The sequence below is a fragment of the Petaurus breviceps genome, unplaced genomic scaffold, assembly GCF_028583685.1.
Source record: "Petaurus breviceps papuanus isolate PSGF00001 unplaced genomic scaffold, PetGlider_PUasm1.0 490, whole genome shotgun sequence".
Lineage (NCBI taxonomy): Eukaryota > Metazoa > Chordata > Mammalia > Diprotodontia > Petauridae > Petaurus > Petaurus breviceps.
The window spans coordinates 13,346,143-13,359,477 of NW_027186352.1; the positions used below are offsets into that span (position 1 = coordinate 13,346,143).

Sequence of the window (13,335 nt, forward strand, 5' to 3'; positions counted from 1 at the left end):
TCATGTGGGCACAAATGTGGTCATTTGATGATTTAGCAATACCAGCAGGGCTCTTACCTGTCTTGGGAAACCAAAGTCTCTAAGATTTCAAGGATGTACATACTTCAGAAGGGCTTTTTCCTTCTCTAGGTCAGTGCCTTGTAGGGATGCAATATGGACTGAATGTTTCATAAAAGCCTTGCTAAATTGGCAATTGTCAGTTGACTGTCATACCAACTTCCCCCAGCCAATAGGAATCAGCCTTTCCTCATACTCTCCCAGTGTCTTACCAAAGACAACTATGACATCGAGGGACTCATACACTTCTGTGCAGGGGTGTGCTAGAGCCAGTCAAGCCTGACAGCTAGAGCTGCATATTAAATTTTTCATTGTGAACATTTACACCTCAAAAATCAGCAACACTACAAACCAGCTTGATTTATTATCTTGTTGATTGCTGGACTTAAGAAAGCGATAGAGTAAATATTAATGCAGATTAAATTTAAAAGAGCCAATTGTTAAACAACATTTACTGTATTAAGTATTCACTATATGCCAGGCACTGTGCTAAGCAGGCAGGAATAGAAATACAAGCAAATTAACAGTCCCTGCACACATTTTAATGGGAGAAGACTTACAAGGAAGTTAGAAAAAGGAGGAATAGAAATGGTATTGATGTCCAGAAAACCAGAAACAAAGGCAGGAAGGGAATGAAGCCTCTCCTCAAAATGGAGGTCCCAGAAGGAAGGCACCAATGGATGAAGCATGGCAACTCAAACTCAGCATGGTGGAAGGAGGCTGGAGGGCAGATGAGGCATAGTATCCAAGTCTTCTAAATCAGAAGCACAGCCAGGGGTGAGGGTGGGGTGATGAGAGCTCTAGGTAGTTCATCTCCCCAACTTCTTCGTTATCAATCAGAACATGGTTGGTGCCCAGAGATTCTTTGGGGCACACACTCAGACTGATAAAAATCCAGATGAACAGATGAAACAGACATAGGAAATCAGTAGTACCTATTGCTCAAGTCCAAGACAAAAAGGGATGGGCTGCCTACTCCAGGGTACCTTGTACCTGTGACATTGTATTTGGTTCTTTTGTTCAAAGTCTGATAATCTACATATATCCATAACTTTCTGTTCATTCTCAGGCACCACCACAGTGGGTAATGCCTAAGAGCTGCTGGATCCTGGGATTATGTCATTAACCAGCATTTTTTTTTTGAGATGGTTTCTGTGGTTTTCCATCAGAGATAGAAGAAAACTTCTAGATCTTTCTCTGAGTGGTTGGGAGTCAATGAGCCAGATTCTATGGACCAAGTCCCAGTCCTGCAATGGGAATATTTCTTGGTGAATTTCAGGCTTGTCCTCCTGTTCCACTTTTTTGGTTCTAGGAAATCCTCAAATACTTCAAGATCCAGTTTCAAGGCTGAACAGATGTTCCGTGATGGCAATACTGCAAAGATAAACTACCGAGAAAGACTTAAGAACTCTGACTGACACCATGACCAAACCACAATTCCAGAGGACTTATGAAAAGTCCTTATGAAAAGTCCCACTTGGCAGGGGTGTAATGAACTCAAGATATAATATAAGACATGTGTTTCTTGAACATGGCCAGTGCAGGAACTTATTTTATTTAACTATGCTTATTAAAAGGATTTTTCCTTTCCTTTTTTTTAATGGAAAGGAAGAGGGAGGAAGGAGAGAAAATAGATTTTTGTTCATTGAAAAGAATAAATGTTAATTTTTAAAACCCCACAAAGTAGCTCTCAGAAAGCAGACAACAGACAAAATTTAACTATATAGCCAACCTTTTTATTTTTAAATTTAATCTCACTCTAGGCCAGTTTAAACAAACCTAGAACAGTGGCCTTTTAGGAATGAAGCTTTGTGTTCCCTCAGTACTGACAGCCTGAGGTGCAGATGCTCACGGTGAAAATGTAATAACCAGCTCTGGTCGCCAGGTTTGGCTGGCTCTGGCACACCCCTGCAATACCCTCAAAGTCGCCATGGTCTTTGGTAAGACCAGAGGAGTGTGAGCAGAGGATGATTAATGCTTCCTGTTGTCTGGAGGAAGCTGGGGTGAGGCAGAACTTTTTGTTGAGCTCCAATGAAAGGTCCTTATTGCATCCGGACAGGGTGTGAGCACTGCCCTAGAGCGCAGAGAAGCCCTGCTGGTGTGTCCTTCCACAAAACCTCAGAGCCTTTCGTTTTCTGGGATTGGTGGTTATCATCTCAGGTTTTCGGTGAAATGCTTTATCCCTCCTCCATCCTTTGACCCTTCCCGGTAACGAGGCTGCTCCTGGAGGGCAGGGATCGCCGGATCCACAGTACCTAGCGCGCAGCTACAGTACCTAGCGCGCAGCTACAGTACCTAGAGCGCAGCAGTAGATGAAACTGACATTCACACTACGAAGATCTCATTTGAACTTGAGACGCTCTTCCCTGTGGAAATTCTTATCACCATTTTCCAAAAGAGGAAACTGAGACACGTAGTTCCTTTTCCAAGGTTAGTTACACAGTAGGAAATCTGAGGCAGGCTTCCGACAGGTCTTCCTGCCTTTAACCCCGGAATACTGCCCAGTCTCCGCGCTACCTTTCCATTAATAAGCCCTTCTTAAACGTGAGCTCGCCCGAGCTCCGCCGCCCTTCATTCTGCGGCTGTTCTAGTCTCTATAAGCCCAGAAACAGGCACAAAGCGGCGGCAGTTACATTGTAGCACTTCCAAGTCGGCCTGAAACAGCGATCGGGAGCCTCCAGGTTGGAGCGAGGTGGGCCGGAGAGTGCACACGGAAAGCCGGCCTTCCTGCTCCCGCATCCTGGGCAGGAGAGCGGCGGCGGCTCCCAGACCTAGGGCTCCGGCCCAGGGGAGGCTGGTTTCGAAATCCCAGAGTCCTCTGCCGGGCATCACCAGCCGAGGGGATGGCAGGGGACTCCGCGACTTCCCTGACCCGCCCGCTAGAGCCGCGCCCGCCTAAGGAGGAAGCTGGAGCTCAGGAGAGGAAACTCGGGAGCTGGTCAACGCCTGGACCCCAGGGGACGGAGGCGGGCTCTTTGGGGAGGCCCGCCCCCTCTTCTTAAAGCGCCCCTTACACTAATCTCTCCAACTTCCGAAAGGGAGGGAGGAGGGTGAGCCTGGCTTCGGAACCGAAAGGATTAAAGGCGCCTCACCCTGGGAGAGAAGAAGCCGGGTCAGAGCTGGGCAGGGCGTGCGCCAGGCTGGTCCTCTGGAGTGGTGGAGTCGTGGCTGGGAGGGTACGTAGGGGGCCACGTGGGGGAGCTTCTTTGCCTCGGGTCCAGGGTGGAGGGGCGCCTCTGCAGATGCTGGCTACTTTTTAAGCTTTGATCTTGACTTGTCGCCATGTGCTCTAGGCTAGGGTCTGTGTGGTGGTGTGACTCTGACTCGTGTCTTCCTGTAGAGAAATTAGTCCTCAAAACAGTGAGTTTGGCATCTGAAGTAGTGTGTATATGGGCACAAGTGTGTATATGAGTATGTGCACACATGTACACAAACATATATGTGTGTGTTGAATAATCCGGGTTGGGCCTGCTCTGGATATTAATAGGAATCACTTGTTTTCGTAGCTTTATAGTTTACCAAGGGTTTTCTTCAGAAAGCTTTGAGGCAGGCAGTGCCAGTGGGAACTCCATGATTAGATAGCTCAAGGTCACAGGAAGTGGCCGGTTCTGGACTCCAAATATAGATAAACTCTCTCCTGCCTTAGCTCTTTGAGCCCCAGGCTCTAAAAGGTTAAGTGACTGGACCTGAGTGACACAGCTGTCTTAGCTGTTAACGAAACCCAGGTCTAACAGAATTGAAATCCAGCACAAGAAATGGGGACTTGGAGTCAGGAAGAGTTGGATTCGAATTCAGCCTTTAATATGTTCTGTGTGACCTTGGGTCACCTAGCACAGATGGAGTTTTTCAAGTTCTTCAGAAGGTATCCAATCCAAGATCCATAGAGGAGGAACCGGGCCTAGTGAAGTTGATTACCTTGTTCAAGGTCACACAGGTAATAAGTACCAGAGGTGACTCTTAAACCCAGGTCTTTTGGCTTCAAAAAGTAGCTTTATGTCCCCCATTTTACCTCTAATGTGAGGACAAAAATAGCACCTACCTCCTTAAGTGATCTAATAAAGTCATGTATGGAATGCACTTTGCAAGCCTGGAAGTGACCTATAATGATCATTATTATCATTAACTGACTGCAGTTTGGGGCAAGTCACTTGTCCTTTTTGAGCCTCAGTTTCTACATCTGTTAAAATGAAGGAACTGGATTTAATTCAGTAATACACTGAGCCTTTACTCAGGGCCTGCCAGGGGGCAGCTAGATGATAGAAGTGGATAGATAGAATCTTGGAATCAAGAGGAAGGGAGTTCAAATACAGCTTAAAGATACTTACTAGCCGGGTGGCCCTGGGCAAGTCACTTAACACCGATTGCCTCAAAAAAAAAAAAAATCCTGCCAGGCTTCTGTTAGGAATCAAGAGGATAGGCTTAAAATAGGTACCAGAGTTGTGATTGCACAGGTGTAGGGGATCTCCCGGATGTGGGGACACAGAATTGAGCTGGGAACAGGGAAAGGCGACTGACTGCCATTTCTTGGAAAGAAGGAGGAAGCTTCCTTTCCCTGCAGGGTCTTGGAAAGGACAGGGCTGGGGAAGCAAAACTAGAAATGAAACCAGGGATGCCAGGGCAGAAAGTCCATCAAGCCTCTTCCAGTCTTGCGTTCCGTGATCCCAGGACCTTATTGCAAGGCCCTTTACTCTGGGGCCTCAGTTTCCCTGTACGTCGGACCCCCAGACGTCCACTAAGGTCCCTTCCAACTCTAGATGCTACCTCTACCCTCTACCGCTGCTCCGCTCCGGAAAGGATTTTATTCTCCGGGCTTTCCAGGGCGTCGGCGGATGCCCCGCCCCTTCAGGGGCCGCCGAGGTTCTCAGGTCCATCTCCAGGCGCTCCTTCCCGCGCCTCCCTCTGACCCTCCCCATCGGTGGCGGCGAAAACCCGGCGCGGAGCATGCGGGGGCGGGGTTGGCGCATGCGCCATGCGCACCGCGGCCTCTGCTCCCTGGCTGGTTCCGCGGCACCAGCGGCAGCGGCGGGTCGTCTCGGGAGATTCGGCGGCGGCTTCTGGGCTCCGGGCTCCGGGCTCCGGGCGAGACTCGGGCCGGGCTCGGCGGCCTCCGCGCGGCCAGGTGAGCGTGGGGCGGGAGGAAGGAGAGAAGGTCACGGGCCGGCCCCTCCCTGCCCGCGGGCCCCGCCTTGGGCCCCGGACCCCGGGCCTGGGTTCCCTAGCCCCGGCTCCGCCGCGGGGACGGGCCCCGCACCCCCACAGCGCCCGGGGACGCCGAGGCCGAGATCGCGGGGCCGCCCAAGGTCACGGGCCCGGTGGGGGGCCGGGTGGGGGAGGGGAGAGGAGGGGAGGCCCGCCCGGCCCCCCGCGGTGCGGCCGGGGAAACTGAGGAGCGAGAGCTGCGCTCCGCCGGCTCCGAGGCACACAGCAGACGCCCTATGGGCGCTCGTGCCCAGGATCTCCGAGGGGCCCGGAGGGCCTGCGCCCCCTCCCCAGGCCCAGCCCCTGGGGGCACGACGCCCCCCATCCTGGGGGCTGGGCCCCTGGGCCCCCTACCCGCCTGTACACGGGCGCAGGGCCCTCCAGGGTCACTGTGTCCGCATCTTACAGGAGGGGAACCTGAGGCATGTGGGGGGGAGCCCTCCCGGGGCACGCTGACCGGGGGTGCTGCGCCAGCCTCCTCTCAGTGGGGGTGCCCGAGCCCCCGGCTGTCCTGGGCTGGGCGCGGCTCCCCACCCCCCACCCCCGATGAGATGGGTGGGAGGGGGCACTGGAAGGGTGAGCCAAGGCTCCTGGGAGCTCTGAGGAGCCTGGGAGGCGAAGGGAGCGGGGGCTTCCCTGCACAGGCGCTGGCACCAAAGTGGAGGGGGGGGTCTGTCCGTCTGTGTCTGTCTGTGTGTTCTTACAGGGGTCAGGGGGAAGAGCTTGGGCCCCTGGGGGGGGGGATTCCTCTCCATGACAGCTGTTTCAGGATTCTTCCCTGCTTATCGAGTCTCTGCACTTGGAATACAATAGGGGCATGTTAATAGGGTGTCCTAGGCTGGGTCCCAGATCCCTGGGGAGCATCAGAATGCTCCCATGTTTTCCTGAGACCCCCCAGGGCCATCCACAAAGCCTGCTCTTTCTCTGAAGACGGGAAGATCAGGGCTGGCCCGCCTGGAAAGAGCTGTGTGACTTCTTCAAAGCTACAGTATTGAAGGGGATCATATTCAGAGGTTTGCACTAGATCCTCCTTTGCTCCACCTCACCCCCAAATGCCCCTCCACCCCTTGAGGCAGGAGGGAGCCCCAGGAGGGGCCTGGCAGCCTGCCTCCCCCGTGACAGTCAGACAGCTCGCTGTACACAGTAGGTCTGCTCTTGGCAGAGCTTTGCTTCCCTGCCTTTTTATAGATCAGAGAGGGAAGGTGGTGTCTAGAGGTTGCCCAGCCCGATCCAGGACTGGAGTCTGCGTCCTCTGACCCCGCCAAGGACACTTAATGCCGAGAGAGGGCCCCTTAATAAAAGAATTTGTTCTGTAAAACCTGAACTCAGAAAGCCACACCTGAGGTCCTAGAAGGCCCTGAGGCTGCAGGTTTCCTAGCCCTGGACCAGGCACCATGGAAGAGTCTTTTCTTTAGATTGTAAGCCAGCTGTAATGAACGGCTAACTACGGAGGCCAGGGCCCAGTGTCAGTCATGGCTCTGCTTCGTCCTAGGTGACCCTGGCCCACTTAGATGGCATCATGGCTCTCAGCTGCAAAGAGACGCACTCCTGAACTCGGGGCTCCTTCCCCCGTGGGGTCTGTGGCTAAGTATGGACTTCGCAGGCCGAACTCCTTTGGGGGCGGGGGGACCTCAGCCCTGCACTGGGAGCCTTGGCAGTCATGGTGGTCACGGCTGGTCTGTGCAGGAGCAGGGCCTAACGCCAGGCTTCCCTCGATCTGTGTTGGCTGAGGCCTAGAGCCCAGAACAAGATGGGCCTTTGGGTGCCAGGCGTCTGAGTTAGAGCTGGAGAGGGCCTCAGCTCACCTAGCCTGCCCTGCCGTGCCGTCTCCTCAGCCACTGCCTCCACCACCAGCCTGGCCCTCAGCAAGCTTGTGGCTTCTATTGACCAGCTCTCACGCCCTCGTGCCAGGTCTTCTCCAGGAGAAGAAGGACTTGTGGTGTTCGCACTCATCCCCTGTCCTTAGCCCAGGAAGTTCTAAGGGGAATGCTTCATCATATTGTACAACTGGAGAACCAGCCCACCCAGGGTCTCATGCTGGACATTAGGGGGAAAAGCTGGCTGTAGGTCTGGGTGTCCTGCCTTTAGGATACAGTGATCCTTCTCTCCACTGGACTGCCAACTTCTTGGAGACAGGAACCAGCTGAGCCCATCTTTGTGTCCCCAAGGACCTAGATCTTTGCCACGAATCAGGATGTCAGACTTGGAAATACTTAGGGAAACCAGATGGTCCGACACCCTCTTTTGAAATAGGATCTGTAAAGTGATTTCCAGATGATGTGACCTTGAGGCATACCACATGAAGGATTCAGAGAGGGCCCACTGAGCTGCCTTCCAAGCAGCTTCCCAGCCATCTGAAGGAGCGGCCAAGGACCCAGGGCCTGCCTAGGCCCCTTCTTCATGCAGACTGAGTGCCTTCACAATTCGATTGCCTTATCAGGGGAGCTCCTTTTGTGTGGCCAAAGCTTGTTCTGCCCTGGAGAAGAGCCTGTTAAAAAAAAGATTTCAGGGATCTGTAAAAGTGACCATCTGTGCTTTTCTTACTGATGGCCTTTAAAAGAGGTGCTAACCGGTCACTGTCTCAACATTCATAAGCTGCTATCTTAGAAGGCTGAAAGCTCTTTGTGAGTCCAAGCACAGGTTCTTATTGTAAGTTAATTCCTTGAATCCTCTGAACTTACCATGTTATTTGAAGAATTTATAGGCTAAGACTACTGAAGGTTCCTGGAACCCTGACTCACCATGGCCCTAAGAGTCTGGCCTTTACTTTCCTGGGGGAGGGGGTTGTGCCAAGGATTCAGGTAGACCTCAGAATACATTTTTGTAACATTATATGTCGGTGTGACATCCCAGACCACTGCTTTAGTTCAGCTCCGTTTATCCACCATCACAGGCATTATTCATGTCAAGATACTTGAGAAATCAGCTAATGTGCCTAATTTAAAGATTCAACAGTTTTGGTTTTTTTCTGATTTGCCAAGAGAGCCAGAGTTAGGCTTTAAGTGTAGAATGGTTGTTACTTTGAAAATAGGCCATAATCGTTGTAGTTTGAAGTGAATAGAACTCTTCTGATAGTTAAATTCCAGCATTTTCCAACTTAGATTAGCTTCTCAATTTCACATTTAAAATTTGGGACACATTTTCTCAGAAATACAATGTTTTGAATGATGGTGAATGGATTCTCATAGTAGCTCTCTAAAATCTTTTGTGGGAGCTAGAAGACAGGAGCTGTGAGGGAGAAGGAGGGAAGGGGAAAAGCACTCATTTAAATACCTACTATGTGCCAGGCTCTGTTCTAAGGGCTGCATTTCATTTTATCCCCCAAACAATCCTGGGAGGCAGGTGCTCTTATGGACACTATTTGAGGAAACAGAGGTGGACAGGTTCAATGTCCAGAGTTGCACAGCCAGGGAGTATCTGAGGTTGGATTTGAACTCAGGTCTTCCCGACTCCAGCCCTCAAGCTCTCTATACTGTGCCACCTAGGAATGCTGTGTACATGTTGTGAAGTGAGTATTGTCAGATCAAGGGCTTTCTGTGTGAAGCAGGAGAATTAGATGAGGCTTTTTAGGGTTTAAAACAAGGCCCTGGGGTGGAGGAACCTCAGGGTGGTTATAATAAAGTCATGCAAGTCATTGTATAATACAATAATGTCCTGATGGTTGGTTGGCATCCCCATTTCTCTCTGCCTGTTTCGGAGGGCCTGCACACTGCTTAGTCTTCATTCTTTTCTACTTTGTGCAGCTTGGTTTAGGGGCCTGCTCTAAGAAAGGGTCAGGATAGAAGTGAGCCTCTTTTGCAGGAAGGTGGGCATACCCCCCTGCTGAGTGGGCTAATTGCCCAATAAAACATTGGCCGGTTGTGACTTTTCTCAGCCAGTAGAAGTGTGTTTCTGGTCATTGGAGAAGGACTTTTTCTGCTTCATAAGTTCTTGGGCTTACGCGCTGAAGAGAGGCTGTGGAGAGTCAGATCAAAGCAGGAAAATGGCAGCCTGGAGCTCTGTGTCTTCATACTTAGACATGGGTGATCAGTTTTATTGGCCATGGAGAATAGCAGGTGCCCTTTGTAGACTGAGAGCTGGAGGGGCTGGAGAAGGTTAGGGTTAGGCCTTGCCCAGAGGCACCAGGTAACCAGCAGCATAGCTGAATTTGGTCCCAGATTCCCGGCCTCTGGGTCCAGTGTTGTTCCTACAGCAGCAGACACTTGGAGCTGGACAGTGATGAGCTCAGTCAGAGGAAGATTCTTTTGGCAACGACACAAAGAACAAATTGGAGAACAGGTTGGCCAGAGCCAGCAAGGTCAGTCTCTGTATGCCTAGTGCAGAGGAGGTGAAAGGGGTCAGCAGTGAGGAGAGTGGAAGCAATTCTGTAGGCCTTGGCCCCTGGTTGGGATTGGAGGCTGGTGAGTGGGGAAGGTCAAGCTAAGCACTGTCTGCTGATTTACTGTGATGCCAGTGTTACAGATCTGGGTGTAACTAGGGCGGTAAGGCTATCATCAGCAGAAATCCTGGCATTGGGAGAAGGGGCAGGCGCCATTTTGGACAAGCCGAGCTTGAGGTGCCCATGGAACATCCCAATGAGGAGGAACAGCAGTTCAGAAGACAACTGTCTATCCGTCTGTCCTTAAGACTCATCTTCTTTGTAAAGATCGTTGAATTGGGAATGGCAGATATGCTGTAGAGGGCAAAGAGAAAGAAGGGCTTGGGCAGAGTGAGCTGGCAGATATTTCAGTAAAGGAGAACTGAAAGGGAGCAGGGGCCCAGGGGATCTGGAGAAGGGGGTAGTCAGGGGTGTCAGAAGCTGCAGTCATGGAGAAAGAGGCCTGAGGAAAAGGCATTGTTTAGCAGCCCAGATCCCTGGTACCTGGGGAGGCCTGCTCAGGTCGTAGTGGGGGAGTGGAGGAAAGGGGAGACCCTGGAGTGGGAGGGTCCCTAAGAGGAGTCTGGCCAAGACTGGGAAAAGAGAAGAGCACTTGGGACATGGGTTGAGGGAAAAAAAAAGCCAGGGCTTTCTGGGCCATTTTGAATAGTATCAAGAGGCAGGGATGGCCTCCCACGGTGAAGGATCAGGCTTTGGCTGGAGTGTTGTGCCAGTGGCCGAGCGCTTCCTGCTCAAGCCCAGCCTCTCCAGGGCTGTTGCCCTGCCCTCCCTACAGAGCTGCTTTTGTGATGCCCCATAGCTCACTAAGGGAGAAGTGAAAGATCCTGGGTTCCTCCCTAGACTTTGCAGCCTTGGTGACCTTGACCTCTCCCAATCCCAGTTTCTTTGGCTATAAAATAAGGAGCTTGAACTGGCTGGCCTCTCAGGCAGGACTTCTGAGCCTGAGGCTCATCAGCCCATGGGGTGGTGTCCTTGGATAGATTTCAAGGCATCCATGGACTTGGATGGAGTAACCTGCCCCCCTTCATTTTCACTCGCCTCTAGCTGAAACCTAGCATTTCCTTCAGTTATAAAGGGATCCTGGGCTTCTGCCATCCAAGGCATGCACACAGAGGGGAACCCTGTGGGCAAGTTTCTCCTAGGTCCCACGGGCAGAGGCGGTTTCTGAGCCTGGGAATGTGGCCCCAGCTGCTCTTCGCAGGTGGGAGACCAAAACCTCCCAGCTTCTTTCACGTCCGAGGACCCTCCTGCCTCCCAGGGTTTGCTTCTCTTCATCCTGTCCATGTCAGGTGGGATTGTTCCAGGAAACCTTCCCACAGCAGGGCTCTCTGCTTCTCCTGGTCTGTTTCATGACTGGGCGTCTTTCCCCACAGCCCCATGTCGATGGGAGACCTCTTTGTCTTCCAATCCTCACTGTCCTCCCCCCAATCACGTAGATATGGCTGAATTGTTGTGTGGATGAATTCTCTGTTGATGGCCATTTTCCCTGGGCAAAGACAGAATTTGGATTTGGATGATCATTGAATGGATCATCCCTGCCGGCCTCCCTTTTGGGAATGATGGCCGTACTGTTTTGTCAGCTGAGCTTGTACCTGGGGGAAGTCCTTCAGTCGTTGCTGGCATCTCCCTCTCCTGACACTGATGACAGCCTCCTTGTGACTCAGCCTGTTTGTGACAATCCTGCTGGCCAAAGGCTGCATCACTCTTCAGCCTCTGAACTCCTTGGAGGTGTGCCTGCACTCAGCCCTTCAGTTGAGTGTGGGCCCTGCTAGATAGAATGATTTTGTAAACTTTTAAACAGACTTGATTTCATGATTCAAATGGACGATCTCGTCTGGCCTCTGACTGTGGCGTGCTGGGAGGTCTGCCCACCTCCAGGCTCTCCCTGCCCTGTCTATGTGGTGATGTCCCCAAAGCTGGCCTGACCACATCACACCCCTTCCTACTCATTAGGCTCCAGTGGCCGCTTTTATCTGCAGCCTGTTACGAGCTGGTCCCTTCCTGCCTCTCTGACCCTGCGTTTTACTGGCTTCCATTCATTCGGTGATCAGCACCGTGGCCTTTTTGCAGTTCTTTGCCAGGACACCCCTCTTGATGCTGGGACTTCTCCCTGCTTGTCTGTCCTGAGGGTTGTCCCTCCCTTCTCTGCCCCTGGGCTCCCCTGGCTTCCTTCCGGGCTCTGCTGTAGTCCTCTCTTCCATCGGAGGGCTTTCTGCGGAGCTTGTCTTCCACACGCACCGTGGAGATCTTAAATGCTCAGTGTTGTATGTTGTCTCTGCCATAGAACATGAGCTCCTGGCAGGCAGGGGCCGAGTATTCCAGAGAGCACTTTGTAAGCGACCGTCATGATCACACGTCATCTTCATGGCCTGGATCTGCTTTGGTGCTACCCGCCGGCCTTGTTCCCGGGCCGTGCTCCCGCAGAGTGCTGCTGTAGACTTCTGGGGTGCTGGGAGCCCTTTTCTCATCGGCCTCCTCTAGTGGTGTGCCTGGCACCAACATGCAGCTTCTCCCTCATTCTCCTCGTCATCGGGGATGTATCGTGTGCCTGACCTGAGCTCAAACCCAGATGTATGACCCTGGACAAGTCCCTTAATCTTTGCCTCAGTTTCTCCAGGTGTTATACGGGGATCATAGCACCTCCCCCGAAGGATTGCTGTGAGGATCAGATGACTCTGTTCAGTGTGGCTGACTCTTCATGACCCCATCTGGGGCTTTTCTCAGCAAAGATACTGGAGTGGTTAACCATTTCCATCTCTAGCTCAAAGGTGAGGGAGGATGAGGAACTGAGGCAGACAGAGTTAGGTGACTTGCCCAGGGTTGCACAGCTAGTAAGTGTCCGAGTTTAGATTTGAACTCAGATCTTCCTGACTCCAGGCCCAGAACTACATCCACTGAGCCACAGCTGCCCTGAAAAGTGCTTAGCAAGCCATAAAAGCACTATGTAAATGTTGGCTGTTAGGGAGGCATGAGGTGAATCTCGGGGTCGTATTGATTGGCATTGCTCGTAACATTAGTGATTTGGATTTTCTATGGTTAATGGTTTCCAATTCTGTTGAGAATTACTTATTTCTGCCCTTTGACTGCTTCTATATTGGGAAATAGCTTTTGCTTCTGAGCAGTCCTTTAAATTAGTGTACTCTCTGTGGGTAAGTCTGCTACTTTAACACAAAATTTAAGGAAGTGAATTTGTGGTGGAGAGGGAAAATTATACTTTATTCTGCCACTGGCAGAAATCAGACTCGCCTGGTGGCCGGCTTCTTGTTCCACTGTGATCTTTTCTCCATTCGTTTTCAGGTCAATAATCAAGATGGTACAAGCTGAAGCCTTTTCTCGTCCCTTGAGTCGGAATGAAGTTGTTGGTTTAATTTTCCGTTTGACGATCTTTGGCGCCGTAACATATTTTACCATCAAGTGGATGGTGGATGCTATTGACCCGACCAGGAAGCAAAAGGTGGAAGCTCAGAAGCAGGTGAGGCTTGTGAATGTCGGAGGGACCTTCCTTCTGTGTGCCCATATTTCTTCAGTTCCAGAGATGTACCTGCCATGTCCAGTCCTCTGGGCATCGGGCTCCACCAGCACAGAGACCAGGCCCCCACCTCTGCACACCTGAGGTCCCGGACCCCTCCTCCACCTCCTCTGGGGGCAGCCCTGGCTGTGTCGCTGTGTTCACTCCTGTTTGCTCCTCCCACTGATGTTGT

General features: G+C 51.8%; 1 protein-coding gene across 5 annotated transcripts in view; it reads left to right on the top strand.

Moving 5' to 3' along the window:
• Positions 1-3,080: 3,080 nt before the first annotated feature.
• The window catches only part of ATAD1 (ATPase family AAA domain containing 1), a 48,215-nt gene continuing 37,960 nt past the window's right edge, over positions 3,081-13,335 (top strand). The window contains exons 1-2 of one of the 5 annotated variants that reach the window (XM_069101790.1): positions 3,081-3,233; positions 12,932-13,106. In XM_069101790.1, the coding sequence (XP_068957891.1) occupies positions 12,945-13,106 (162 nt within the window). In that variant the 5' untranslated portion in view covers positions 3,081-3,233; positions 12,932-12,944. Of the gene's footprint in view, positions 3,234-5,004; positions 5,177-12,931; positions 13,107-13,335 lie in introns of those variants that run through there. The other 4 variants (XM_069101794.1, XM_069101793.1, XM_069101792.1 and 1 more) reach the window with 4 other exon arrangements.